The 25,140-nt window shown below is 49.6% G+C and overlaps 1 protein-coding gene across 1 annotated transcript in view; it reads left to right on the forward strand.

The window, feature by feature from the left end:
• Window positions 1-1,714: 1,714 nt before the first annotated feature.
• The window catches only part of LOC139372436 (Krueppel-like factor 5), a 25,974-nt gene continuing 2,548 nt past the window's right edge, over window positions 1,715-25,140 (forward strand). The window contains exons 1-3 of the mRNA XM_071112150.1: window positions 1,715-2,160; window positions 6,981-8,073; window positions 15,745-15,804. Coding sequence (XP_070968251.1) covers window positions 1,981-2,160; window positions 6,981-8,073; window positions 15,745-15,804 — 1,333 coding nt within the window. The 5' untranslated portion in view covers window positions 1,715-1,980. The remainder of the gene's footprint in view (window positions 2,161-6,980; window positions 8,074-15,744; window positions 15,805-25,140) is intronic.

The following is a 25,140-nucleotide window of genomic DNA, read 5'->3' on the forward strand; positions in this document are numbered from 1 at the left end:
AAGATCGTTAACTCTTTCTGTGTATTGGAGGTGAAGGATCGTTAACTCTTTCTGTGTATTGGAGGTGAAGGATCGTTAACTTCTTCTGTGTATTGGAGGTGAAGGATTGTTTTGAAATGAATATGGTCTGTGCCAGTCGGGTAGCAACTTTGGGTTTATGGCGACCTCCCTGGTCCACTCCCCTCCTAGACTTCTGCAGTCCCTAAGATGTGTGCATGAAAACAGCCTGTTCCATCACCCTGGTCGGCAGTTCCATCACCCTGGTCCACTCCCCTCCTAGACTTCTGCAGTCCCTGGTCAGTGGTTCCATCACCCTGGTCGGCGGTTCCATCACCCTGGTCCACTCCCCTCCTACTAGACTTCTGCAGTCCCTAAGATGTGTGCATGAAAACAGCCTGTTCCATCACCCTGGTCGGCTGTTCCATCACCCTGGTCAGCGGTTCCATCACCCTGGAGTCAGCGGTTCTATCACCCTGGTCGGTTGTTCCATCACCCTGATCGGTTGTTCCATCACCCTGGTCGGCTGTTCCATCACCCCGGTCGGCAGTTCCATCACCCTGGTCGGCAGTTCCATCGCCCTGGTCGGCGGTTCCATCACCCTGGTCGGCTGTTCCATCACCCAGGTCGGCAGTTCCATCACCCAGGTTGGCAGTACCATCACCCCGGTCGGCGGTTCCATCACCCTGGTCAGCGGTTACATCACCCTGGTCAGCGGTTTCATCACCCTGGTCAGCGGGTCCATCACCCTGGTCAGCGGTTACATCACCCTGGTCAGCGGTTACATCACCCTGGTCAGCGGTTTCATCACCCTGGTCAGCGGGTTTATCACCCTGGTCAGCGGGTCCATCACCCTGGTCAGCGGTTACATCACCCTGGTCAGCGGTTACATCACCCTGGTCAGCGGTTTCATCACCCTGGTCAGCGGGTTTATCACCCTGGTCAGCGGTTACATCACCCTGGTCAGCGGGTTTATCACCCTGGTCAGCGGGTCCATCACCCTGGTCAGCTGGTTTATCACCCTGGTCAGCTGGTTTATCACTGGTCAGCCAATCACTTTCTGAACTAGTTCTAGTTTTAACAATGAACCTTGAAAATACCTTCAATATGTATGACATAAACTTCTGAGAAGAATCATTCAGAATATGAATAAATTAAGGGATGAAAATAAACGTGTCGACTATAGTTTAATATTCCCAGTAGAGGCACATTCCACAGAATGTACATACATTCTACATGCTTCTACACCTGCAATGCTTGCTGTTTGGGGTTTTAGGCTGGGTTTCTGTACAGCACTTTGAGATATCAGCTGATGTACGAAGGGCTATATAAATACATTTGATTTGATTTGAAGTGATAAATAAAAAATGATTTTATTTGGTGTTGATAGAAAATGTTCTTGAAGCACAGGGAGGGAACCCTGTGAAATGATGCAGGTCAAAGCTTGAGAACACGAACCATGGTGAGTATATAGATAATAATGAGCGTTCCTTGGTATGTGTGTAACCTAGCTACATATTTAGTAAACGGGGCTTTAGGGAGAGAGAAGCCCTCTGTGAATGGGGTCTCGGTGCCGGGGAGCTGTTTACTGTTGTTGTACAAAAGGCTTTTTGACGGTGTGTGAGGCGTTCTGTTCTGTCTTATTTGTTGGCCACGCCCTGCCTCTTTTTTTTTGAAACACTAAACCGACTGAACCTGCCCCACGCCCGCCTCGCTTCCTCTCATCGCATGAGTTGACATGGATAGAAAAGAGCAGAAGCTTTGAACTATCCCAACAGACTCCAGTCCTACCGAACCGAGACAAAGTGGATAACCCAGTCAGACGAGATCGCTAATTAGACTGCACACAGGCTTGAATAATAATACATCGCTACAGTCAGTCCTCTCATGCACCGTCCCGTTTCATCTGTCGCCTCTGTCGTTATTATATGATTATTATTGCGGCCGCTCGCACCTTGTTATTCCGGTGGGGAGTAAATCTATATGGCCGCGACGCTGATCACGATGAGCGCTGGGACCGGGACCGGACAGGACGAGATGTTCTACACCCTGCTCAAGCCCATGCTTTCGGAAGGCTTCCCGGCCGAGGAGTCGGCTCTGTTCGGTTTCGATACCAAGAACCTACTGACGGAAAGGAGTGGACAGAGTGAATACGCGCACCAGGTAATGTAGTTTGTCAGTGTTGAGATGTTCTCCCCGGTGTAGGCTATTCTTTATCTCAGAATGGGCGAGGTTGGTTGGCATGTTGCAAAGCACTGAGGCTGTTTGTTTTGCTGTGATGTAGGGAATTCTATAGTATTATAAAACATGTAGAGGAGATTGGCGCTTTAATGGTGCGTAATAATAACGTCTCCTGATGTTGTTATGGTCGTAAGTATTTTATCATTCGATGTGTAGGCCTATGGTTCGGGACACAGCAGGAAGATTACATGATTGGGAACGAGAGACATCGTCGGAACGGCAGGTAGCCTAGTGGTTAGAGTGTTGGACTAGTAACTGAAAGGTTGCTGGATTTAATCGTTCTGCCCCTGAACAAGGCAGTTAACCCACTGTTCCTAGGCCGTCATTGTAAATAAGAATTTGTTCTTAACTGACTTGCCTAGTTTTAAAAAAATAGCAAGACGCATTTAGCTCATAGTTCATTGGAACTGGTAGGACAGGCAGCTATGCCAGACAGTGCCAGTTGCTCACACGCTCACAATTGGTTTCTTGGCTACCATTCCCATCAACAACTGACTCGGTACGATCCCATCTACTCTCTAACGCACGGTGCGGAGTCCGGACCCAACCCGATATAGTAGGTAGAAACTTCCCAGCAATGTCGACAGACAGACAGGCCGACCGCCTTAATCGGAACACTTGTGGCAGATATACATGACCAGTTAACAGCTGGACGATCTAAACGACAGAAATAGAAAAGCTTTCCTTCAGCCAGCAAGCCATTGCGTAAAGAACAGGACAGAGCAGTTACTTTGCGGGACAGGAGAAGCACCAACAAGGGAGGGTGTTTTTTCCTTGCCAATGTCCATTAAACCATTTCCTCCATTAGTTGGATGATCTTTAATGAGTGATTTATGTGGAGCCTGAATAGTATTTATTATGGTGTGTGTGTGTAGTTTTTCTCCTGAGTAGAGGGAATGGAGAGAGAGAGAGAGTCAGGTTCATTCCTTCATCATGACCACCTGTCATTAGGCTGCTGTCCCAAATGGCACCCTATTCCCTATGTAGTGCACTACTTTTACCCCAAAGTTAATGGCACCCTATTCCCTATGTAGTGCACTACTTTTAACCCGAAGTTAATGGCACCCTATTCCCTATGTAGTGCACTACTTTTAACCCAAAGTTAATGGCACCCTATTCCCTATGTAGTGCACTACTTTTATCCCGAAGTTAATGGCACCCTATTCCCTATGTAGTGCACTAGTTTTAATCACAGCCCTATGGGTGCCGTTTGGGAAGCAGATAGTGCCTGTTTAAAGCCCTCTGGTCTGGTTGGTGTGAGTACAGTTTACAGCTGAGGGGGGAATGTGACAGCAGCTCACTGAAGGCTACTTGATAAATGTTTGCCTGGTGACTCTGTCTGTCCTATCAGACATTACTACCGGACTCCTCATCCCACTGGCCACCACATAGTTTCAGCATGACACAGTCAAACACTGGTTCTGAACTCTTAATAAATGGACTATACAGATGTAGTATCTTAATTTGATCACTCTTTTCTTGCGGAGAATTTCCCCCTGCACCGATAAACCCATACTACTAACACACAATTATATTTTACAGTATTGCACTTTTTCCACGTAGTCTACTTTTCTGGCCCGCTAATAGCCTATCGACCAATCACGTAACATTATGGACTAAACGTTCAGATCCTATTGCTGCAGGATTATTTTGCTGTGACAATATAGGTCAAATTATGATCCTCCATCTGTATGAGGTTTGACATGATATGATGAAGTTGCATTACAGACATGTTCAGGTTTGTTGGTACCTCTTCACAAAAAAAACAAGAATGTACAATTTTCTCTGAAATAACTTGGCATTTACTAAAATAAGTATTCCATATTTAATTATGAATTATTAATTTAATAGAAATCAGACTTTTTATTTTATTTTATTCAACATAATATTGTAAATAATTAAACAAAATGAAAATGACATGGACACATGATGGGACCCTTAAACCTCATATTTTGTTGCACAACCTTCAGAGGTAATCACTGCAATCAAATGTTCTCTGTAGCTCTCAGTGAGGCTCCTGCACCTGTTAACAGGTAGTTCGGCCCACTCTTCCTGAGCAAACTGCTCCAGCTGTCTCAGGTTTGATGGGTGACTCCTGCACCTGTTAACAGGTAGTTTGGCCCGCTCATCCTGAGCAAACTGCTCCAGCTGTCTCAGGTTTGATGGGTGACTCCTGCACCTGTTAACAGGTAGTTTGGCCCGCTCTTCCTGAGCAAACTGCTCCAGCTGTCTCAGGTTTGATGGGTGACTCCTGCACCTGTTAACAGGTAGTTTGGCCCGCTCTTCCTGAGCAAACTGCTCCAGCTGTCTCAGGTTTGATGGATGCCTTCTGCACCTGTTAACAGGTAGTTTGGCCCGCTCTTCCTGAGCAAACTGCTCCAGCTGTCTCAGGTTTGATGGATGCCTTCTCCAGACTGTAGGATTCAGATCAGGACTCATTAGAAGGCCTCTCCAGACTGTAGGATTCAGATCAGGACTCATTAGAAGGCCTCTCCAGACTGTAGGATTCAGATCAGGACTCATTAGAAGGCCTCTCCAGACTGTAGGATTCAGATCAGGACTCATTAGAAGGCCTCTCCAGAATAATGTTTTGTTGTTATCCATTCTATGGATGTGTTTAGCTGTGTGTTTTGGGTCGTTATCTTGTTGGAGGAAACCTGCGATTGAGACAGAGATTTCTCACACTGGGCAGTACGTTTCGCTCCAGAATGCCTTGGATAGTCTTGAGATTTCATTGCGTCCTGCACAGATTCAAGGCACCCTGTGCCAGGCGCAACACAGCAGCCCCAACACATAACCCAGCCTCCTCCATGTTTCACTGTAGGAGTGGTGTTCTTTTCTTTAAAAACTTAATTTCTTCATCTGTGAACGTAGAGCTGATGTGACTTGCCAAAAAGCTCCGGGTTTGACTCATCTGTACCAAAGGACATTCTCCCAGAAGGATTGTGGCTTGTCAATATGCATTTCAGCAAATTCCAGTCTGGCTTCTTTTTTCTTTCTTTCAAAAGTGGAGTCCTCCTGGGTCTTCTTCTATGGAACCTACTTTCGCTCCAAAAAAAAACTAAACACGTTGGAGTTCAGCTTGTATCTATTTGGCAGTTATCCTTGGTTCTTCCTTTTCTACCATTCCCACTCTCCTGATCAATCTGGGGTCGATTTTTCCCTCTTGCGGCCGCGCCCAGGAAGGTTGTTCCACAGTTCCACGGACCTTAAAACGTCTTCTTAAATAATATTATCAACTGTTTGTCACAGGAACATCAAGCTGCTTGGAGACGGCCTCGTAGCCTTGACCTTTTACCACGCTTGTCTTTTAATGTCTTTCTGATCTCAGACAAATCTCTCCGTCCGTAGCTTTACTCTGGTCCATGGTCAGTGTGGTGACCACAATGATACCAAACAGCACAGTGACTACTTTACTCTGGTCCATGGTCAGTGTGGTGACCACAATGATACCAAACAGCACAGTGACTACTCTACTCTGGTCCATGGTCAGTGTGGTGACCACAATGATACCAAACAGCACAGTGACTACTCTACTCTGGTCCATGGTCAGTGTGGTGACCACAATGATACCAAACAGCACAGTGACTACTTTACTCTGGTCCATGGTCAGTGTGGTGACCACAATGATACCAAACAGCACAGTGACTACTCTACTCTGGTCCATGGTCAGTGTGGTGACCACAATGATACCAAACAGCACAGTGACTACTCTACTCTGGTCCATGGTCAGTGTGGTGACCACAATGATACCAAACAGCACAGTGAATACTTTACTCTGGTCCGTGGTCAGTGTGGTGACCACAATGATACCAAACAGCACAGTGACTACTCTACTCTGGTCCATGGTCAGTGTGGTGACCACAATGATACCAAACAACACAGTGACTACTTTACTCTGGTCCATGGTCAGTGTGGTGACCACAATGATACCAAACAGCACAGTGACTACTTTACTCTGGTCCATGTTCAGTGGGGTGAACACAATGATACCAAACAGCACAGTGACTACTCTACTCTGGTCCATGGTCAGTGTGGTGACCACAATGATACCAAACAGCACAGTGACTACTTCTCTCCATTTAAATAGGCTGAATGACTGACTACTAAGATGATTGGAGACGTGTGTGTGTGTGTGTGTGTGTGTGTGTGTGTGTGTGTGTGTGTGTGTGTGTGTGTGTGTGATGATAATTAAATAAACAAATTAGTTATATATCACTATAATCCAATTATTTATTATCTTTTCTAAGGGGTACCAACAAATGTGTCCAGGCCATTTTTAAAATATATATATTTGTAGAATAAGCGATAATTCATCTCTTTTTCACAGCTTCTATGCTTTATTCTGACACACCAACGGCGAGTAAACGTGATAAAATAGCTTTTAGTTTCATCTCTTTTCAGGGGGAATGAAGCATTATTTCAATGAGCTGTACGGGTACCAACACATTTTGAACACGTCTGTAAATGATTGAAGTTCATGTCGATACCTGAACGTATTCTTCCTGTCATCAAAGATGTAAGAAAAAATCAATTAAATGATTGTTTCTCTAAGTTAATTAAAACAAAATCAATTAAAGGATTGTTTCCACTATTAAGTTAATTAAAACAAAGTGAAATTGCAAAAAAAATGTGATTATTGATTATTTTTTTGTAACATTCCATTTACATCCAAAATAGAGATTTGGTTCAGAAATAATAATGAGCCAACCTTTTTAAGTAAGTCTGTCTTATCTCCTCAGACAGGGAAGAGTGAGCTGGATAAGTACCTCTCCCCCCAGACGCCGCTCCTGATGCCCCATCCTGACCCTCCAGAGCAGAACAAGTCTCGGCGGGACAGTGCCTCTGTGATGGATCACTTCTTTGGCGACGACCAGGGTGGATCTCCTTACAGCATCAACATGAACGTCTTCCTGCCCGACCTGGCCTACCTGAGGATGGGCTTGTGTCGGCCGGCACGCCCAGGGCCTGGGGGTAACGGTGGAGGCATGGGCCAGCAGGTCAAAACAGAACCCCCTTCCTCCTCTCCCTTCGCCCATCCTCACCCTCACTGCCCCAGCAGTAGCGTCCACAGTAACAGCATCAGCCTTTCCACAGTAACGTCGGCGTCTTCTTCCTCTTCTTCGTTACCAGAGTTCACTAGCGTGTTCAGCCCGTCGGGTGGTGGTGACCCGACCTCTGACGCCGTGGCAACGGGCGGTTCTGTTTACGTGAAGGAGGAGCTGGGGTCGTTCGATCTGCCTCACGACGACTCTCTGTTCCAGCTGCTCTCTGCGGAGCTGGACTCCGCCCCTCTCGCGCCCATGCATCACCACGGCAACAATGCTCATCACCGGGCGGGGCAGCATCACGGAGGTTCCGGTCCCTCGCCCGTCATGCACACCTTCCACGACCTACACTTAGCCGCCCAGGCCCAGCAGCAACACCAACAACTACAGACTGCCAAGGCAAGCTACTGTGGTGGGCTGCACAGCGTGGGAGGGGCCTACCCTCACCCTCACTTCCTCCAGCAGCCCCAGCACCATCAGGCCAAGGCCCCCTACCTGCCCCCCTCTCCTCCCAGCTCAGAGCCCAGCTCTCCAGATCGTCAGAAGGACCTCCTTCAGAACCTCTCCCCTCCCCCTTCCTATGCCGCCACTATCGCCTCCAAGCTGGGAGTCAGCGTCTCCCCCAGTCTTTCCCCCACCGGTGTGGCTCGGCCCCCAGCCTCAAGTCTAACTCCAGCCCCAGGCTCCGGCCCAGCTCCAAGCCTGAACCAGTCCATGCAGGTCCGCTACAACCGCAGGACCAACCCAGACCTGGAGAAGAGGAGGATACACCACTGTGACTTCCCAGGTCAGGACTCCTCCCTCTACTGTCAGGACTCCTCCCTCTACTGTCAGGACGTATCCCTCCCTCCCTCCCTCTACTGTCAGGACTTATCCCTCCCTCCCTCTACTGTCAGGACTCCTCCCTCCCTCTACTGTCAGGACGTATCCCTCCCTCCCTCCCTCTACTGTCAGGACTTATCCCTCCCTCCCTCTACTGTCAGGACTTATCCCTCCCTCCCTCTACTGTCAGGACTTATCCCTCCCTCCCTCTACTGTCAGGACTTATCCCTCCCCTCCCTCTACTGTCAGGACTTATCCCTCCCTCCCTCTACTGTCAGGACTCCTCCCTCCCTCTACTGTCAGGACCCCTCCCTCCCTCCCTCTACTGTCAGGACCCCTCCCTCCCTCCCTCCCTCCCTCCCTCCCTCCCTCCCTCCCTCCCTCCCTCCCTCCCTCCCTCCCTCCCTCCCTCTACTGTCAGGACTCCTCCCTCCCTCCCTCCCTCTACTGTCAGGACTCCTCCCTACCTCCCTCCCTCCCTCCCTCTACTGTCAGGACTCCTCCCTCCCTCCCTCTACTGTCAGGACTCCTCCCTCCCTCACCTCCCCTCCCCTCCCCTCCCTTCCTCCCTCCCTCCCTCTCTCAGCTGCAGAACTTTACTTTAAGGTTTGCTTTCTGTGTGTTGGTCTTCTATTTCAGTTTATCATGAAGACGTTGTGCTTGTTCCTATGCTTGTTGTTTACCATCAATTAGCTCTGTGTCTGTAGTGTCCTGTGTTATGGGTGGTGGTCTGATTAGCTCAGTGTCTGTAGTGTCCTGTGTTATGGGTGGTGGTCTGATTAGCTCAGTGTCTGTAGTGTCCTGTGTTATGGGTGGTGGTCTGATTAGCTCAGTGTCTACAGTGTCCTGTGTTATGGGTGGTGGTCTGATTAGCTCAGTGTCTGTAGTGTCCTGTGTTATGGGTGGTGGTCTGATTAGCTCAGTGTCTATAGTGTCCTGTGTTATGGGTGGTGGCCTGATTAGCTCAGTGTCCGTAGTGTCCTGTGTTATGGGTGGTGGTCTGATTAGCTCAGTGTCCTGTGTTATGGGTGGTGGTCTGATTAGCTCAGTGTCCGTAGTGTCCTGTGTTATGGGTCGTGGTCTGATTAGCTCAGTGTCTATAGTGTCCTGTTATGGGTGGTGGTCTGACTAGCTCAGTGTCCTGTGTTATGGGTGGTGGTCTGATTAGCTCAGTGTCCGTAGTGTCCTGTGTTATGGGTCGTGGTCTGATTAGCTCAGTGTCTATAGTGTCCTGTGTTATGGGTGGTGGTCTGATTAGCTCAGTGTCCTGTGTTATGGGTGGTGGTCTGATTAGCTCAGTGTCCGTAGTGTCCTGTGTTATGGGTCGTGGTCTGATTAGCTCAGTGTCTATAGTGTCCTGTGTTATGGGTGGTGGTCTGATTAGCTCAGTGTCTGTAGTGTCCTGTGTTATGGGTGGGGGTCTGATTAGCTCAGTGTCTATAGTGTCCTGTGTTATGGGTGGTGGTCTGATTAGCTCAGTGTCTGTAGTGTCCTGTGTTATGGGTGGTGGTCTGATTAGCTCAGTGTCCTGTGTTATGGGTGGTGGTCTGATTAGCTCAGTGTCTGTAGTGTCCTGTGTTATGGGTGGGGGTCTGATTAGCTCAGTGTCCTGTGTTATGGGCGGTGGTCTGACTAGCTCAGTGTCCTGTGTTATGGGTGGTGGTCTGATTAGCTCAGTGTCCTATGTTATATTAGCTCAGTGTCTATAGTGTCTTGTGTTATGGGTGGTGGTCTGATTAGCTCAGTGTCTGCAGTGTCCTGTGTTATGGGTGGTGGTCTGATTAGCTCAGTGTCTATAGTGTCCTGTGTTATGGGTGGTGGTCTGATTAGCTCAGTGTCTGTAGTGTCCTGTGTTATGGGTGGGGGTCTGATTAGCTCAGTGTCTATAGTGTCCTGTTATGGGTGGTGGTCTGACTAGCTCAGTGTCTATAGTGTCCTGTGTTATGGGTGGGGGTCTGATTAGCTCAGTGTCTATAGTGTCATGTGTTATGGGCGGTGGTCTGATTAGCTCAGTGTCTATAGTGTCCTGTGTTATGGGTGGTGGTCTGATTAGCTCAGTGTCTGTAGTGTCCTGTGTTATGGGTGGGGGTCTGATTAGCTCAGTGTCTGTAGTGTCCTGTGTTATGGGTGGTGGTCTGATTAGCTCAGTGTCTGTAGTGTCCTGTGTTATGGGTGGGGGTCTGATTAGCTCAGTGTCTGTAGTGCCCTGTGTTATGGGTGGTGGTCTGATTAGCTCAGTGTCTATAGTGTCCTGTGTTATGGGTGGTGGTCTGATTAGCTCAGTGTCTGTAGTGTCCTGTGTTATGGGTGGGGGTCTGATTAGCTCAGTGTCCTGTGTTATGGGTGGTGGTCTGATTAGCTCAGTGTCTATAGTGTCCTGTTATGGTTGGTGGTCTGATTAGCTCAGTGTCTGTAGTGTCCTGTGTTATGGGTGGTAGTCTGATTAGCTCAGTGTCTGTAGTGTCCTGTGTTGTGGGTGGTGGTCTGATTAGCTCAGTGTCTATAGTGTCCTGTGTTATGGGTGGTGGTCTGATTAGCTCAGTGTCTATAGTGTCCTGTGTTATGGGTGGGGGTCTGATTAGCTCAGTGTCTATAGTGTCCTGTGTTATGGGTGGTGGTCTGATTAGCTCAGTGTCTATAGTGTCCTGTTATGGGTGGTGGTCTGACTAGCTCAGTGTCCTGTGTTATGGGCGGTGGTCTGATTAGCTCAGTGTCTATAGTGTCCTGTGTTATGGGTGGTGGTCTGATTAGCTCAGTGTCTATAGTGTCCTGTGTTATGGGTGGGGGTCTGATTAGCTCAGTGTCTATAGTGTCCTGTGTTATGGGTGGTGGTCTGATTAGCTCAGTGTCTATAGTGTCCTGTGTTATGGGTGGGGGTCTGATTAGCTCAGTGTCTATAGTGTCCTGTGTTATGGGTGGTGGTCTGATTAGCTCAGTGTCTATAGTGTCCTGTGTTATGGGTGGTGGTCTGATTAGCTCAGTGTCTGTAGTGTCCTGTGTTATGGGTGGTGGTCTGATTAGCTCAGTGTCCGTAGTGTCCTGTGTTATGGGTGGTGGTCTGATTAGCTCAGTGTCTATAGTGTCCTGTGTTATGGGTGGTGGTCTGATTAGCTCAGTGTCTATAGTGTCCTGTGTTATGGGTGGTGGTCTGACTCAGTGAATTTAGTAAACATGACTATTCTCTGTGTGTGTTGCCTCTGAATGACGTTGAATAATTCAGTAATCGACAGCAGGCTTTTAGCCAGCTCAAGGATGTATCCCAAACGGCACCATATTCCCTACATAGTGCCCTCGTTGTGACCAGAATCCTAGTCAAAAGTAGTGCACTATATAGGGAACAGGGTGTCGTTTTGGATCCAACCAAGCTCTAGAGATCTGTCAGAGAAACACAGGAAATGGACGACCGAGACAGATTCTTATTGGTTGCATCAAACTGACAGTGTTTCACAGCTAGAAAAACACACCAGTCAGTCCACTGAAACACACACACACACACACACACACACACACACACACACACACACACACACACACATAAACAAACTCCTCTTGGGCTAATATAATACTCATGTGCTCCTCCTGCTTGTCAGCAGCTCTCGTGCCCTCTCACTAATGTTAGATGATGTCAGATAGCCTCTGGCTCTGTGATTGGAGGGTTACTCAACTCCTCAGCATGTCTGGACTGGCGTGTTGTAAATGGTAGCAGAACTCGGTAGAGGAGGTGTTGCAGAACTCGGTGTTGCAGAACTCGGTAGAGGCGGTGTTGCAGAACTCGGTAGAGGCGGTGTTGCAGAACAGGGAGGCGGTGTTGCAGAACTCGGTAGAGGCGGTGTTGCAGAACTCGGTAGAGGCGGTGTTGCAGAACTCGGTAGAGGCGGTGTTGCAGAACTCGGTAGAGGCGGTGTTGCAGAACTCGGTAGAGGCGGTGTTTCAGAACTCGGTAGAGGCGGTGTTGCTGAACTCGGTAGAGGCGGTGTTGCAGAACTCGGTAGAGGCGGTGTTGCAGAACTCGGTGGAGGCGGTGTTGCAGAACTCGGTAGAGGCGGTGTTGCAGAACTCGGTAGAGGCGGTGTTGCAGAACTCGGTAGAGGCGGTGTTGCAGAACTCGGTGGAGGCGGTGTTGCAGAACTCGGTGGAGGCGGTGTTGCAGAACTCGGTGTTGCAGAACTTGGTAGAGGCGGCGTTGCAGAACTCGGTAGAGGCGGTGTTGCAGAACTCGGTGTTGCAGAACTCGGTAGAGGCGGTGTTGCTGAACTCGGTAGAGGCGGTGTTGCAGAACTCGGTAGAGGCGGTGTTGCAGAACTCGGTAGAGGCGGTGTTGCAGAACTCGGTAGAGGCGGTGTTGCAGAACTCGGTAGAGGCGGTGTTGCAGAACTCGGTGTTGCAGAACTCGGTAGAGGCGGTGTTGCAGAACTCGGTAGAGGCGGTGTTGCAGAACTCGGTAGAGGCGGTGTTGCAGAACTCGGTAGAGGCGGTGTTGCAGAACTCGGTGGAGGCGGTGTTGCAGAACTCGGTGTTGCAGAACTTGGTAGAGGCGGCGTTGCAGAACTCGGTAGAGGCGGTGTTGCAGAACTCGGTGTTGCAGAACTCGGTAGAGGCGGTGTTGCTGAACTCGGTAGAGGCGGTGTTGCAGAACTCGGTAGAGGCGGTGTTGCAGAACTCGGTAGAGGAGGTGTTGCAGAACAGGGAGGCGGTGTTGCAGAACTCGGTAGAGGCGGTGTTGCAGAACTCGGTAGAGGCGGTGTTGCAGAACTCGGTAGAGGCGGTGTTGCAGAACTCGGTAGAGGCGGTGTTGCAGAACTCGGTAGAGGCGGTGTTGCAGAACTCGGTAGAGGCGGTGTTGCAGAATTCGGTAGAGGCGGTGTTGCAGAACTCGGTAGAGGCGGTGTTGCAGAACTCGGTAGAGGCGGTGTTGCAGAACTCGGTAGAGGCGGTGTTGCAGAACTCGGCAGAGGCAGTGTTTCAGAACTCGGTAGAGGCGGTGTTTCAGAACTTGGTAGAGGCGGTGTTTCAGAACTCGGTAGAGGCGGTGTTGCAGAACTCGGTAGAGGCGGTGTTGCAGAACTCGGTAGAGGCGGTGCTGCAGAACTCGGTAGAGGCGGTGTTTCAGAACTCGGTAGAGGCGGTGTTGCAGCGGTGTTGCAGAACTCGGTAGAGGCGGTGTTGCTGAACTCGGTAGAGGCGGTGTTGCAGAACTCGGTAGAGGCGGTGTTGCAGAACTCGGTAGAGGCGGTGTTGCAGAACTCGGTAGAGGCGGTGTTGCAGAACTCGGTAGAGGCGGTGTTGCAGAACAGGGAGACTGTTGTATAACCCATAATGACAAAGCAAAAACAGGTTTAGACAGTTTTGCTAATTTATTAAAAATAAAAAACATTTCCTCATCATTCTACTCTTTACCCCATAATGACAAAGAGAACGCAGGTTCTTAGAAATGTCTGCTCATTTAAAAACAGAAATACCTTATTTACATAAGTATTCAGACCCTTTGCTATGAGACTCGAAAATTGAGCTCAGGTGCATCCTGTTTCCATTGATCATCCTTGAGATGTTTCTATAACTTGATTGGAGTCCACCTGTGGTCAATTCAATTGATTGGACATGATTTGGAAAAGGCACACACCTGTCTATATAAGGTCCCACAGTTGACAGTGCATGTCAGAGCAAAAACCAAGCCATGAGGTCGAAGGAATTGTCCGTAGAGCTCCGAGACAGGATTGTGTCGAGACACAGATCTGGGGAAAGGTACCAAAACATTTCTGCAGCATTGAAGGTCCCCAAGAACACAGTGGCCTCCATCATTCTTAAATGGAAGAAGTTTGGAACCAGCAAGACAACCAACGATCTCTGCAGCACTCCACCAATCAGGCCTTTATGGTAGAGTGGCCAGACGGAAGCCATTCCTCAGTAAAAGGCACATGACAACCCTCTTGGAGTTTGACAAAAGGCACCTAAAGACTCTCAGACGATAAGAAACAAGATTCTCTGGTCTGATGAAACCAAGATTGAACTCTTTGGCCTGAATGCCAAGCGTCACGTCTGGAGGAAACCTGGCACCATCCCTACAGTGAAGCATGGTGGAGGCAGCATCATGCTGTGGGGATGTTTTTAAGCGGCAGGGACTGGGAGCACTCAAGACCTCAGACTGGGGCAAAGCTTCATTTTCCAAAAGGACGACAACCCTAAGCAGACAGCCAAGAGAACGCAGGAGTGGCTTCAGGACTCTCAAGTCTCTGAATGTCCTTGAGTGGCCCAGCCAGAGCCCGGACTGGAACCCGATCAAACATCTCTGGAGAGACCTGAAAATAGCTGTGCAGTGACGCTACCTATCCAACCAGGATCTGCAGAGAAGAATGTGAGAAACTCCCCAAATACAGGTGTACCAAGCTTGTAGTATCATACCCAAGAATGCTTGATACTGTAATCGCTGCCAAAGGTGCTTCAACAAAGTCCTGACTAAAGGGTCTGAATACACAGATTTTTTTTTAACCTGTTTTTGCATTATGGGGTAGTGTGTGTCCATTGAGGATTTAAAATCTATATTTTAGAATGAGGCTGTAACTTAACAAGTGGAAAAATTCAATGTGTCTGAATATTTCCGAATGCACAGTATAGTATTCTAGAACAGCGGAATCCACAGATATGTATAGTATTCTAGAACAGCGGAATCCACAGATATGTATAGTATTCTACAACAGCGGAATCCACAGATGTATATTATTCTAGAACAGCGGAATCCACAGATATGCATAGTATTCTAGAACAGCGGAATCCACAGATATGTATAGTATTCTAGAACAGCGGAATCCACAGATATGTATAGTATTCTAGAACAGCGAAATCCACAGATATGTATAGTATTCTAGAACAGCGGAATCCACAGATATGTATAGTATTCTAGAACAGCGGAATCCACAGATATGTATAGTATTCTAGAACAGCGGAATCCACAGAGGTATAGTATTCTAGAACAGCGGAATCCACAGATATGTATAGTATTCTAGAACAGCGGAATCCAAAGATATGTATAGTATTCTAGAACAGCGGAATCCAAAGATATGTATAGTATTCTAGAACAGCGGAATCCAAAGATATGTATAGTATTCTAGAACAGCGGAATCCACAGATATGTATAGTATTCTAGAACAGCGGAATCCACAGATATGTATAGTATTCTAGAACAGCGGAATCCACAGATATGTATAGTATTCTAGAACAGCGGAATCCACAGATATGTATAGTATTCTAGAACAGCGGAATCCACAGATGTATAGTATTGAACAAATAGTATTGTATATCATTCCATTGAGAGATAGTATTGTAGAACACCTACTGTAGAGAGTATTGTGGATCAGAGGGCTCGTATTGTGGATCAGAGAGCTCGTATTGTGGATCAGAGAGCTCGTATTGTGGATCAGAGAGCTCGTATTGTGGATCAGAGAGCTCGTATTGTGGATCAGAGGGCTCGTATTGTGGATCAGAGGGCTCGTATTGTGGATCAGAGAGCTCGTATTGTGGATCAGAGGGCTCGTATTGTGGATCAGAACATTTGATGTGTGTTGTGCATATTCCTGAACTTGTGCCTATTTTCATCATCCTGATAATATCGATGTGTTCTTCTCTGTGTATTGTTTTCCAGGATGTAAGAAAGTGTACACCAAGTCTTCCCATCTGAAAGCCCACCTTAGGACCCACACTGGTAAGACCTCTTTCTAATGACCCGTTAAAGGCGGGTGGCGTTGACCCTCTTTATTTTTGGTGGTTCCTCGTGGTGTTGCTAGGCAGGAGCGTAGTCTTGGCATGCGCTATGCATTCATTTCTTACATGCTGCTTGGGGGAGGTTATCCCCGCTCCGCCCGGCCTCAATATGCTGTTCTGTCAAACAGGCGGATAAGTCCACAACACTTCACAAACCTCCCGCTCTGTGTTGTAGAATATTGAGCAGTTCTAGAATGTTACCGGGAATTCTAGAACGTTTTCATCGGTAAGGGTCGAGGGGGGGGGCTTTCTGGAAGGGTCGAGGGGGGGCTTTCTGGAAGGGTCGAGGGGGGGCTTTCTGGAAGGGTCGAGGGGGGGCTTTCTGGAAGGGTCGAGGGGGGCTTTCTGGAACGGTCGAGCGGGGCTTTCTGGAAGGGTCGAGCGGGGCTTTCTGGAAGGGTCGAGCGGGGATTTCTGGAAGGGTCGAGGGAGGCTTTCTGGAAGGGTCGAGGGGGGCTTTCTGGAAGGGTCGAGGGGGGCTTTCTGGAAGGGTCGAGCGGGGCTTTCTGGAAGGGTCAAGGGAGGCTTTCTGGAAGGGTCGAGGGGGGCTTTCTGGAAGGGTCGAGGGGGGCTTTCTGGAAGGGTCGAGCGGGGCTTTCTGGAAGGGTCGAGGGGGGGGCTTTCTGGAAGGGTCGAGGGGGGGCTTTCTGGAAGGGTCGAGCGGGGCTTTCTGGAAGGGTCGAGCGGGGGCTTTCTGGAAGGGTCGAGGGGGGGCTTTCTGGAAGGGTCGAGGGGGCTTTCTGGAAGGGTCGAGGGGGGCTTTCTGGAAGGGTCGAGGAGGGCTTTCTGGAAGGGTCGAGGGGGGCTTTCTGGAAGGGTCGATGGGGGGCTTTCTGGAAGGGTCGAGGGAGGCTTTCTGGAAGGGTCGAGGGGGGCTTTCTGGAAGGGTCGAGCGGGGCTTTCTGGAAGGGTCGAGGGGGGGCTTTCAGGAAGGGTCGAGGGGGGGCTTTCTGGAAGGGTCGAGGGGGGCTTTCTGGAAGGGTCGAGCGGGGCTTTCTGGAAGGGTCGAGGGGGGCTTTCTGGAAGGGTCGAGGGAGGTTCTACATACAGTATAACGCTTGGCCGTTAATGCAGTGTGTTGCGTTCCCGTCAACCTGTTATTTTCCTGGTGTGTGTGTGTGTGTGTGTGTGTGTGTGTGTGTGTGTGTGTGTGTGTGTGTGTGTGTGTGTGTGTGTGTGTGTGTGTGTGTGTGTGTGCCATTTAATAATCAGAATGTGGCAGCGGAGGGGCAGGCTGTCCGTAGTGAAATAGCTGCAGTAGTTCCTGGCTGCTGCGTGGTTAAACTCTGGGGATAAGGGGTATTCTGGGGGATAAGGGGTATTCTGGGGGATAAGAGGTATTCTGGGGATAAGAGGTATTCTGGGGATAAGAGGTATTCTGGGGGATAAGAGGTATTCTGGGGGATAAGGGGTATTCTGGGGGATAAGGGGTATTCTGGGGGATAAGGGGTATTCTGGGGGATAAGGGGTATTCTGGGGATAAGGGGTATTCTGGGGGGGCGTCAACAGTTTAGGAATGTGCTGCGTAAGACCGGTCGTATCAGATAGAAAAACACAGTGCAGTTGAATGTCTCCGATGGGGTTCCAGGACTGGACTAATATATCTACTGTCAACATGTTGAAATGTCCTCTTCATCTTCCGTTACGGCCTTCCCTCAACCAATCACGTGTCTTTAGAAAGCAGATGTCACAAAGGGCTTCTACAGAAACCCAGTTTAAGTCTCCAAACGGAAAGCGATGCAGGTGTGGAAGCATGGGGGAGGGGGCTAGACCAAACTCCCCTAAAAAGGCCAGAGCCTAGGAAGAAACCTAGAGAGGAACCAGGCTCTGAGGGGTGACCAGTCCTCTTCTGGCTGTACCAGGTAGAGATGAACCAGGCTATGAGGGGTGACCAGTCCTCTACTGGCTGTACTGGGTAGACCAGAGGAACCAGGCTCAGAGGGGTGGGCCAGTCCTCTTCTGACTGTACCAGGTAGAGAGGAACCAGGTTCTGAGGGGTGACCAGTCCTCTTCTGGCTGTACCAGGTAGAGAGGAACCAGGCTCTGAGGGGTGGCCAGTCCTCTACTGGCTGTACTGGGTAGACCAGAGGAACCAGGCTCTGAGGGGTGACCAGTCCTCTTCTGGTTGTACTGGGTAGAGAGGAACCAGGCTCTGAGGGGTGACCAGTCCTCTTCTGGCTGTACCAGGTGGAGATTATAAGAGTACATGGCCATTTAAGGCCAGATTGTTCTTCAAAATGTTCATAGATGACCAGCAGGGTGAAATAATCATCACAGTGGTTGTAGAGGGTGCAGCAGGTCAGCACCTCAGGAGTAAATGTCAGGTGGCTTTTCATAGCCGAGCATTCAGTTAGAGACAGCAGGTCTGGTAGAGAGAGAGAGAGTTGAAAACAGCAGGTGTGGTAGAGAGAGAGAGGGTTGAAAACAGCAGGTGTGGTAGAGAGAGAGGGAGTTGAAAACAGCAGGTGTGGTAGAGAGAGAGTTGAAAACAGCAGGTGTGGTAGAGAGAGAGAGCTGAAAACAGCAGGTGTGGTAGAGAGAGAGAGCTGAAAACAGCAGGTGTGGTAGAGAGAGAGAGTTGAAAACAGCAGGTCTGGTAGAGAGAGAGTTGAAAACAGCAGGTCTGGTAGAGAGAGAGTTGAAAACAGCAGGTGTGGTAGAGAGAGAGAGGGTTGAAAACAGCAGGTGTGGTAGAGAGAGAGGGAGTTGAAAACAGCAGGTGTGGTAGAGAGAGAGAGCTGAAAACAGCAGGTGTGGTAGAGAGAGAGTTGAAAACAGCAGGTGTGGTAGAGAGAGAGAGTTGAAAACAGCAGGTCTGGTAGAGAGAGAGACTAAACAGCAGGTCTGGGACAGGTAGCACGTCCTGTGAACAGGTCAGGGTTCCATAGCCGCAGGCAGAACAGTTGAAACTAGAGCCGCAGCACGACCAGGTGGACTGGGGACAGAGAGGAGTCATCAGGCCAGGTAGTCCTGAGGCATGGTCTCTCTCTCCCTCCCTCCCTCAGAGAGAGTAATAGGAGATAAGCCATGTAAACAAGGACCTGTGGTTTAGGTGTGGTTCTCCAGGCAGTCAGAAACATATCCCCGTGTCTCTATATTCCTCGTCTAGTAGTTTGATCAGGGAAACGCAGCCACTTATCGTCCAATAGATTGTGGTGGTTATTAAATCTCTCTCTCTGTCGGAGATGACGTATCTGTGTGGTTCATGTTGGGAACTGCTAGTGGTTTTATGACATGGACTGTTTGACAAGGGTACACACACACACACACACTCTCTCTCTCTGCTCCAACAATCTGGATAACGGATGCTGTTGGAGAGATGAAACGAGGGCCTCCAACGGAGGTGAATGAGAGGCATTAGGAACTGTGTGTGTGTGTGTGTGTGTGTGTGTGTGTGTGTGTGTGACTGAAGGGCCTTGACTATGGGCAGGTTAATCATTTGAGGTGAACTCAATCCACCTGCCTCTGAGGAGTGGAGCAATCCACCTGTCTCTGAGGAGGGGGAGTGGAGCAATCCACCTGATTCTGAGGAGGTGGAGTGGAGCAATCCACCTGTCTCTGAGGAGGGGGAGGAGTGGAGCAATCCACTTGATACTGAGGAGGGGGAGTGGAGCAATCCACCTGATTCTGAGGAGGAGGAGTGGAGCAATCCACCTGTCTCTGAGGAGGGGGAGGAGTGGAGCAATCCACCTGATTCTGAGGAGGGGGAGTGGAGCAATCCACCTGATTCTGAGGAGGGGGAGTGGAGCAATCCACCTGCATCTGAGGAGTGGAGCAATCCACCTGATTCTGAGGAGGGGGAGGAGTGGAGCAATCCACCTGATTCTGAGGAGGAGGAGGAGTGGAGCAATCCACCTGATTCTGAGGAGGGGGAGGAGTGGAGCAATCCACCTGATTCTGAGGAGGGGGAGGAGTGAAGCAATCCACCTGATTCTGAGGAGGAGGAGTGGAGCAATCCACCTGTCTCTGAGGAGGGGGAGGAGTGGAGCAATCCACCTGTCTCTGAGGAGGAGGGGGAGTGAAGCAATCCACCTGATTCTGAGGAGGAGGAGGAGTGGAGCAATCCACCTGATTCTGAGGAGGGGGAGGAGTGGAGCAATCCACCTGTCTCTGAGGAGGGGGAGGAGTGGAGCAATCCACCTGTCTCTGAGGAGGGGGAGGAGTGGAGCAATCCACCTGATTCTGAGGAGGAGGAGTGGAGCAATCCACCTGATTCTGAGGAGGAGGAGTGGAGCAATCCACCTGATTCTGAGGAGGAGGAGTGGAGCAATCCACCTGTCTCTGAGGAGGGGGAGGAGTGGAGCAATCCACCTGATTCTGAGGAGGGGGAGTGGAGCAATCCACCTGATTCTGAGGGGGAGGAGTGGAGCAATCCACCTGTCTCTGAGGGGGAGGAGTGGAGCAATCCACCTGCCTCTGAGGAGGGGGAGGAGTGGAGCAATCCACCTGCCTCTGGGGAGGGGGAGGAGTGGAGCAATCCACCTGCCTCTGGGGAGGGGGAGGAGTGGAGCAATCCACCTGCCTCTGAGGAGGAGGGGGAGTGGAGCAATCCACCTGCCTCTGAGGAGGGGGAGGAGTGGAGCAATCCACCTGTCTCTGAGGAGGAGGGGGAGTGGAGCAATCCACCTGATTCTGAGGAGGAGGAGGAGTGGAGCAATCCACCTGATTCTGAGGAGGGGGAGGAGTGGAGCAATCCACCTGTCTCTGAGGAGGGGGAGGAGTGGAGCAATCCACCTGTCTCTGAGGAGGGGGAGGAGTGGAGCAATCCACCTGATTCTGAGGAGGAGGAGTGGAGCAATCCACCTGATTCTGAGGAGGAGGAGTGGAGCAATCCACCTGATTCTGAGGAGGAGGAGTGGAGCAATCCACCTGTCTCTGAGGAGGGGGAGGAGTGGAGCAATCCACCTGATTCTGAGGAGGGGGAGTGGAGCAATCCACCTGATTCTGAGGGGGAGGAGTGGAGCAATCCACCTGTCTCTGAGGGGGAGGAGTGGAGCAATCCACCTGCCTCTGAGGAGGGAGAGGAGGGGAGCAATCCACCTGCCTCTGGGGAGGGGGAGGAGTGGAGCAATCCACCTGCCTCTGGGGAGGGGGAGGAGTGGAGCAATCCACCTGCCTCTGAGGAGGAGGGGGAGTGGAGCAATCCACCTGCCTCTGAGGAGGGGGAGGAGTGGAGCAATCCACCTGTCTCTGAGGAGGAGGGGGAGTGGAGCAATCCACCTGCCTCTGAGGAGGAGGGGGAGTGGAGCAATCCACCTGCCTCTGAGGAGGGGGAGGAGTGGAGCAATCCACCTGCCTCTGAGGAGGGGGAGGAGTGGAGCCTTGAGGGTGGTGTCTCTAACACACACGAGAAACTCTACTAGTCCAGACATGTCTGCCACTGCGTGCCTCCCTCGCTCCCTGCCCCCTCGTTGGGTGAGGGGGTCGGCCTTCACCCCTACACACTCCCACAACCCCTCCACCTACCCGGGGTTGGTCTCTCCCATAGAGATGGCTCTTTTCACTTCAACTGGTTTCACACAGAGCCACATATATATTATATATATCCTGCATTCAGAAAGGATTCAGACCCCTTGACTTTTTTCCACATTTTGTTACGTTACAGCCTTGTTCTAAAATGGATTAAATAGACCCCCCCCCCCCCCCCCCTCATCAAATCTACTGACAATATCCCATTTTGATAAAAACAGGTTTTTAGACATTTTTGCAAATGTATTGAAAAAAACATACATCACATTTCCATTAGTATTCAGACCCTTTACATCTAACATATATTTAGATTGGTTTAACACTTTCTTTGTTGGTTACTACATGATTCCATATGTGTTATTTCATAGTGTTGATGTCTTCACTAATATTCTACAATGTAGAAAATAGTACAAATAAAGAAAAACCCTGTAATGAGTTGGTGTCATTTTGCCAAAGCTTTCTTTGGCGATTTACAATATTAACATAATCAATATTAATCAATATTGTCAACGGGACAACAGTAACAACAATAACCAAGGGTCAAAATAACCAACACATTGAACAATAACAATAAGCATACAGTAGAGGACATGTGCAGGTTGATTGGTCTGTCAGACACTGTCCCTCATCTTATGACAGGCAGCAATGTAGTGCGCTGCCAACCCACAGCTCTCTGCGTCCTTCCTCAACAGGACGGGTAGCCTGTCCCTCCCCCAACAGGACGGGTAGCCTGTCCCTCCCCCAACAGGACGGGTAGCCTGTCCCTCCCTCAACAGGACGGGTAGCCTGTCCCTCCCCCAACAGGACGGGTAGCCTATCCCTCCCCCAACAGGACGGGTAGCCTACTCTCATCAGAGAGGTCTTCAATGTAGTGCGCTGCCAACCCACAGCTCTCTGCGTCCTCCCCCAACAGGACGGGTAGCCTGTCCCTCCCCCAACAGGACGGGTAGCCTGTCCCTCCCCCAACAGGACGGGTAGCCTGTCCCTCCCCCAACAGGACGGGTAGCCTGTCCCTCCCCCAACAGGACGGGTAGCCTATCCCTCCCCCAACAGGACGGTTAGCCTGTCCCTCCCTCAACAGGACGGGTAGCCTGTCCCTCCCCCAACAGGACGGGTAGCCTATCCCTCCCCCAACAGGACGGGTAGCCTACTCTCATCAGAGAGGTCTTCAATGTAGTGCGCTGCCAACCCACAGCTCTCTGCGTCCTCCCCCAACAGGACGGGTAGCCTGTCCCTCCCCCAACAGGACGGGTAGCCTGTCCCTCCCCCAACAGGACGGGTAGCCTGTCCCTCCCTCAACAGGACGGGTAGCCTGTCCCTCCCCCAACAGGACGGGTAGCCTGTCCCTCCCCCAACAGGACGGGTAGCCTGTCCCTCCCCCAACAGGACGGGTAGCCTGTCCCTCCCCCAACAGGACGGGTAGCCTGTCCCTCCCCCAACAGGACGGGTAGCCTGTCCCTCCCCCAACAGGACGGGTAGCCTGTCCCTCCCCCAACAGGACGGGTAGCCTGTCCCTCCCCCAACAGGACGGGTAGCCTATCCTTCCCCCAACAGGACGGGTAGCCTGTCCCTCCCCCAACAGGACAGGTAGCCTGTCCTCATCAGAGATGTCTTTGAAACCTTGAATAAGGGTTTCACATTTGGGGAAATGAAACTAATTCTTATATATTCTGGTCGTTTCGTTTTCCTGTGTCTACCCTTCTCAATGGCAAGGCTGTGCTCACTGAGCCTGTACTGCGCCAAGGTTTTTCTAATGTTTTGATCAGTAACCATGGTCATAAAGTTATCCACGGTGTTCTGTCGATTTAGGGCCAGATAGGACTGCATTTTGCTTTGTGTTTCCCCATAGGTAGTGTAGTTTTGTTTTGACTGTGTTGTAATCTGGTTTATTCTGATTGATTGGATGTTCTGGTCCTGGGGCTTCAGTGTGTTAGTAGAACAGGTTAGTGAACTCAGGACCAGGACCTGCTGGATTAGGGGACTCTTTTCTTTGCTCAGCTCTTGGCAAATATATATAGATATACAAGAGCTGAGCAAAGAAAAGAGTGTATATTAACACACACAATTGTTGAAGTCAGAAGTTTACATACACCTTAGCCAAATACATTTAAACTCAGTTTTACACAATTCCTGACATTTTAATCCAAGTAAAAAGTCCCTGTTTTAGGTCAGTTAGGATCACAACTTTGTTTTAAGAATGTGAAATGTCAGAATAATAGTAGAGAGAATGATTTATTTCAGCTTTTATTTCTTTCATCACATTCCCAGTGGGTCAGAAGTTTACATTCACTCAACTACCTATCAGGTAGCATTGCCTTTAAATTGTTTAACTTGGGTCAAACCGTTTCAGGTGGCCTTCCACAAGCTTCCCACAATAGGTTGGGTGAATTTTGGCCCATTCCTCCTGACAGAGCTGGTGTAACTGAGTCAGGTTTGTAGGCCTCCTTGCTCGCACACGCTTTTTCAGTTCTGCCCACACATTTTCTACAGGATTGAGGTCAGGGCTTATGCTTGGGGTCATTGTCCATTTGGAAGACCCATTTGCGACCAAGCTTTAACTTCCTGACTGATGTCTTGAGATGTTGCTTCAATATATCCACATAATTTTCCTTCCTCATGATGCCATCTATTTTGTGAAGTGCACCAGTCCCTCTTTTTCCTCCAAACATAACGATGGTCATTATGACCAAACAGTTCTATTTTTGTTTCATCAGACCAGAGGACATTTCTCCAAAAAGTACAATCTTTGTCCCCATGTGCAGTTGCAAACCGTAGTTTGGCTTTTTTATGGCGGTTTTGGAGCAGTGGCTTCTTCCTTGCTGAGCGGTCTTTCAGGTTATGTCGATATAGGACTCATTTTACTGTGGATATAGATACTTTTGTACCTGTTTCCTCCAGCATCTTCACAAGGTCCTTTGCTGTTGTTCTGGGATTGATTTGCACTTTTCGCACCGAAGTACGTTCATCTCTAGGAGACAGAACGCGTCTCCTTCCTATATACTTACGTACTATTATTTGTACAGATGAACGTGGTACCTTCAGGCGTTTGGAAATTGCTCCCAAGGATGAACCAGACTTGTGGAGGTCTGCAAAAATAAATTCTGATGTCTTGGCTGATTTCTTTTGATTTCCCCACGATGTCAAGCAAAGAGGCACTGAGTTTCAAGGTAGGCCTTGAAATACATCCACAGGTACACCTCCAATTGACTCAAATGATGTCAATAAGCCTGTCAGAAAATTCTAAAGCCATGACATCATTTTCTGGAATTGTCCAAGCTGTTTAAAGGCAACTTAGTGTATGTAAACTGCTATACCAGCCTCCACTCTTCTGGGAAGTCATTAATATGGAGTTGGACCCCCCTTTGCCGCTATAACAGCCTCCACTCTTCTGGGAAGGCATTAATATGGAGTTGGACCCCCCTTTGCTGCTATAACAGCCTCCACTCTTCTGGGAAGGCATTAATATGGAGTTGGACCCCCCCTTTGCTGCTATAACAGCCTCCACTCTTCTGGGAAGTCATGAATATGGAGTTGGTCCCCCCTTTGCCGCTATAACATCCTCCACTCTTCAGGGAAGTCATTAATATGGAGTTGGTCCCCCCCTATAACAGCCTCCACTCTTCAGGGAAGTCATTAATATGGAGTTGGTCCCCCCTTTGCTGCTATAACAGCCTCTTCTGTTCGACCAGTAGGTGTCAGTATACCTTTTGGGTGTGTACACAGTGTTTAGTGTGGTACGTTGTTTGGCATTGTCTCCATGTTTTGTTATGGTTCACTAAGGGTTTGGTTTGGTTTCTATCTGTCCATG

This window comes from Oncorhynchus clarkii, chromosome 18 (assembly GCF_045791955.1).
Source record: "Oncorhynchus clarkii lewisi isolate Uvic-CL-2024 chromosome 18, UVic_Ocla_1.0, whole genome shotgun sequence".
NCBI classification, from domain to species: Eukaryota; Metazoa; Chordata; class Actinopteri; order Salmoniformes; family Salmonidae; genus Oncorhynchus; species Oncorhynchus clarkii.